At 41.7% G+C, this 4,165-nt stretch overlaps 1 protein-coding gene across 2 annotated transcripts; it reads right to left on the bottom strand.

Annotated features, from left to right (window-relative positions):
• Nucleotides 1-278: 278 nt before the first annotated feature.
• Nucleotides 279-4,165, bottom strand: LOC104452996 (peptide methionine sulfoxide reductase B5). Of its 2 annotated transcripts, XM_039317110.1 has the most exons (6): nucleotides 3,818-4,165; nucleotides 3,491-3,719; nucleotides 3,330-3,396; nucleotides 3,128-3,203; nucleotides 847-1,003; nucleotides 279-638 (listed from the first exon to the last, which is right to left on the bottom strand). In XM_039317110.1, the coding sequence occupies exons 2-6, from the start codon at nucleotides 3,560-3,562 to the stop codon at nucleotides 474-476; spliced, it is 537 nt and encodes a 178-aa protein (XP_039173044.1). In that variant the 5' UTR covers nucleotides 3,563-3,719; nucleotides 3,818-4,165; the 3' UTR covers nucleotides 279-473. The 2 variants fall into 2 exon arrangements, 1 of the variants encoding a protein (XP_039173044.1); XR_005553030.1 differs by having other exon boundaries at nucleotides 495-995; nucleotides 3,608-3,719.

Below are 4,165 nucleotides of genomic sequence, written 5' to 3'. Positions count from 1 at the left end.
GTTTTCTAGGTTATGTCTTTTTTGCTTATGTTTATGCATGTTGTAATGGAGCTTGCCCATTGAATATATAAAATTGAGATTTTTTCTTTACCTTGCACTTCGTGCATGATTAAGATTTCACTGTGGCACATTTTGATTCCTATTACCTTCCACCAGTGAGGTGGCATCAAAGCCAACAAAAATCACCGGAGAGCAAAGTCATGTCTGGTTTAACATTGAGCAGCCTTTTTCAACATGCCACATTAGAACAGCTTGGCAAGAAACATCTGCGAGATGGATAACAAGAAAAGGATTTCGACTTTTATTTACTCAAGAGACGGTAGCAAAATATCCGAGTTCGATCCAGATCGGGAAGATTTATGGGAAGGGCTTATTGTACATTGTACGGAAATCGGAAGCAAACAATCTTGGATAACAGCAGCAATTGAAGGTCGCATCCGGTGATCTTGACTGATCAATCTAGCTGCAGAAGTTTACTGGGAAGGATTAGAGTTGGCAGGAACGAACTTGAGTGAAATACTATTGACGCAATGCCGCTCATCAGTCGGTGTCAGGAACCCTTCACCCTTGAACACGTGACCCAGATGGCCGCCACATGCAGCGCAAGTGATTTCCGTCCTCATCCCATCTGGATCCAGCTGAGATAAAAAAGCAAGGCAAGCCCATCAATGATTTGAAGCAGAACATTGCCGATTCATTTTGCATTTCTTGTCATTTTCATAGTTTAGAAAGCTAAACAAACACAAAGTGGAAGATGTCATCTATAGCAAGTCGTAATAGAAATCGACTTCAATGAGAACTTTACCTGTGACCACACGTTTAATTGACAAAAAGAGAGAGACTCACAGTGCTGGTTATAGCTCCAGGGAGGCCCTCATAGAAAGCAGGCCAACTGCAGCCGGAGTTAAATTTAGTTGTAGACCGGTAAAGAGGAGTCCCGCATCCTGCACAATTGTACACCCCCTCTTCAAAATACTTGTCGTATTCACCTGTGCCTGGATATCTACATGTTAGCGAAACAGCAACAGATGAGACAGATCAAGATGACACTTTTGTGTTCAAAGATAATACACGAATATATATGTCCGAGGATTTATCACAAATGATACCCAATATCAAACCAGAGGAAAGAGTTGCTTCTTGCACATAAACATAGTAGAGGAGGCATCGAAAAGTATTCAGTTATGCTCCTTTGTTCTCCATTGGTTTGATACTTGAATTAGAAAAAAGGATGAGATTGCATTAAAGAAGAATATACGTGAGTCTTCAACTACTTGCATCAGCCTCGGCAACATTTAAGTCCTCTCAGATCACTTCCGAGCCATTAAGGATAGTTGAAGAGGATTGTTTGTGTGTATAACGCCTCAACAAGTAAATACCATGCATAACCACAGGAATAGGATTCTTTCCCTAAAGCATGATATGAGGCGGTCATCCACCTAATTTAACAGTTTTCTTTACTAGTGGCTGTATACCTATGTCGCAGAACATACTAACGCAGCATTTCAAAAAAATCAACCATTGTGCTCCCAATGTCATTTGATTTATCTATATCATGCGTTTTCTTTCTTGTTTTCTAGTCAAATATTTGCCCAAGCAACACAATCTACCAAAACTGTAGTGCATCACGTGCATGAGGTCCATCAATCGATTGATTACTAAAGCAGGAAAGCCCCAGAAAGAGGGTTGGTAACAGCATGATCATGAGAACGACAAATGAATCATTTTGTAAAATGCCGCAGCAGTAACAAGAGGATATTATTCTTAGTTCTGAGATTCTCTTAAAAAAAGGATAGGAACTTAAGAGCTAGTAGTTAGGGAGCTTGACTACTGGCTCTGCATCGCTTTCATATTTTAACAGATTAAGAGACCCTTTGAACAGTCAAACTTAAAAATGAGTACAAACAAGATACAGAGTGTAAAGAAAGAGCGTTAAAAGGACCATGCAAAAGTATTAGATGAGTCAAAATGGAGATCACACTCCCTCACAACAGATAGGCAGAAGTTGTTTCGAGAAACAAGAATTTTAAAGAAAAAGCTCTTCAAAGCACAAAGGTTCGCACCAACTGTACATGATAAACCTACGATTCACACTTTAGGATGATTTCGACACCTTTTCACCTTTGTTTTGATGAAAAGTGAAAAGTAAAAGACTTCATAAGTAACCACGATGTTGGTACTCATGCAGTAACAAATCATTAGCACCCAAAAGGAGCCTAAAAGTTTTAGGCCGACATTTCCGAATAAAAACTAAGTCTTTCCAAAAACAGGACAATTCCAGAGAACTTCAGTAATAGCTAAAACAGCTCATTCCCACAAAAAACCAGAAAAGAATAACCCTTGCCAGCACCTTGAAAAACCCAGAGAACATCCTAACCTGCATTTCCTCAATGGATTCTCCTATTAAGACATAATTCACTAAGAATCCACCTCCAACACACACCGCTTGATGCACTCAAAATGTGTTCTGCTGTGCCTTTTTAAAACTCAAAAATCCATTTCCGATTCAACCTATTACTTTGCGGCATAAAAGTTTTAGGCCGACATTTCCGAATAAAAACTAAGTCTTTCCAAAAACAGGACAATTCCAGAGAATTTCAGTAATAGCTAAACCGCTCATTCCAACAAAAAACCAGAAAATATAACCCTCCCCAGCACCTTGAAAAACACAGAGAACATCCTAACCTGCATTTCCTCAGTGGTTTCTCCTATTAAAACATAATTCACAAAGAATCCACCTCCAACACACACCGCTTGATGCACTAGAAATGTGTCGTAGCAGTGCTGAATCAAAACTCAAAACCCAATTCCAATTCAACCTACCACATTGCAGCATAAACTTGTTTAAATTTTTCGCACGTCACATAAATAGACAGCCCGAGTAAGCCTTATTGAACAGAATGTGTCTTAAACCTCGGTGTTCCCGAGCTTCAAGGAAACAGCATGCTAATCACGTCTAAACGAAACCAACCGAATTTGTTGAACCCCAACCCAGTACGGAAAGCGAAGCATCAAGAAGAGCAAGAACCACAATCAAGAATGACAAACCCACAATCAAGATAAGCTAGCAGTAAAATAGAGACCCAAAAAAATAAAAAAAAAAAGAGAATTCAAAGGAATTACTAACTCAGTCCCCTTCTGCCTCAAGATATGGCACTGCTCGGGCGACAGGACCGCTTGCCACTCCTCCCCCGCAGACCGGCCTGGCAGAATGTTAATTTACCAGTCATTACTTTTGCATGAAAGAGGTACATAAAAGAATCAGTTCATAAAGTTGCGACCAGCGAAACATCCACATAAAACTCAAGCAATTAAGCAAAATACCCCACCTTCACTGTTACCGAGCAAATCATTCTCTCCCTCAGCACACTCAGTGGAAGAAGCCCTCTGTAAAATCTGAAAGCAAGAAAAGCATTAGAATGTTTGCATTCAGTCGAAACCCAAAAGAAGGGCCTATAAATGGACATACTTAGTCCCAAAACAGTAATACTTTTTTTGCTTTAAGTTGTCCTTCCTGCCTCTTGATTGGAGCAAGTGCAAACCGTCGACAATTATCACTCATGCGCTCTTCCTCACAGCAACAATAATAAGATTAAAACTTTCATACCAAAGGTCACGATGACAAATATTCCGGTGGGAACGGCAGGACGCAAGTCAAAAGGGCTGACGAAGAACTCTCCCCCTCAGCCTCTTGATAAGCTCTCCGACTTCAGCTCGACCTAGAAGCCAAAGCAGCCATTATCACCAAGCCTCCATGCCTTCCGAAACAGAGATGATAGAAAAGAAAAAAAGGCCAAAGGAGAAAGAGAGGTCTCACGGTATCCATACGCCTCTCTCTCCTCCGCCACAATATCCCTCGCGGCCGTCACGGCGTTGCCAAAACCCCCAAAACTTAGCACCGCCACGACCATATCTAGCCTCGCAAACCTCTTTTGCTTCAAAATCCTTGGCTACGTACTCGAGCCTGAAATTGGGACCGAATAAGGAGTAGAAGACAAAGAAGCTCGAGGGGCCAGTCGGCGGCCGGCGATTTCTGGAGCCGCGGCTGGAAAGTGGATGGCAGCGATGAGGACAGAGGCGAGGAGGGAAGCGCCTGGGGAAGGGAGAGGCAGAAGTGGGAAGAAGAAGCGCGCGCTTGGTTGGAAAAAAAAGGAGAGAAAATGCA

This window comes from Eucalyptus grandis, chromosome 7 (genome assembly GCF_016545825.1).
Source record: "Eucalyptus grandis isolate ANBG69807.140 chromosome 7, ASM1654582v1, whole genome shotgun sequence".
Taxonomy (NCBI): Eukaryota; Viridiplantae; Streptophyta; class Magnoliopsida; order Myrtales; family Myrtaceae; genus Eucalyptus; species Eucalyptus grandis.
Note: the sequence above shows the minus strand (reverse complement) of the source record. Positions and strands in the feature narration are given on the sequence as shown.

What these genes read in the sequence shown, in the direction of transcription:
- LOC104452996 (XM_039317110.1), bottom strand. Translation starts at nt 3,562, where the DNA reads ATGAGTGATAATTGTCGACGGTTTGCACTTGCTCCAATCAAGAGGCAG. An exon ending in TTTGCTCGGTAACAGTGAAG is followed by an intron (nt 3,204 to 3,329) that starts GTGGGGTATTTT and finishes ACATTCTGCCAG; the next exon opens with GCCGGTCTGCGGGGGAGGAG. An exon ending in CTGGAGCTATAACCAGCACT is followed by an intron (nt 639 to 846) that starts GTGAGTCTCTCT and finishes TTTTTATCTCAG; the next exon opens with CTGGATCCAGATGGGATGAG.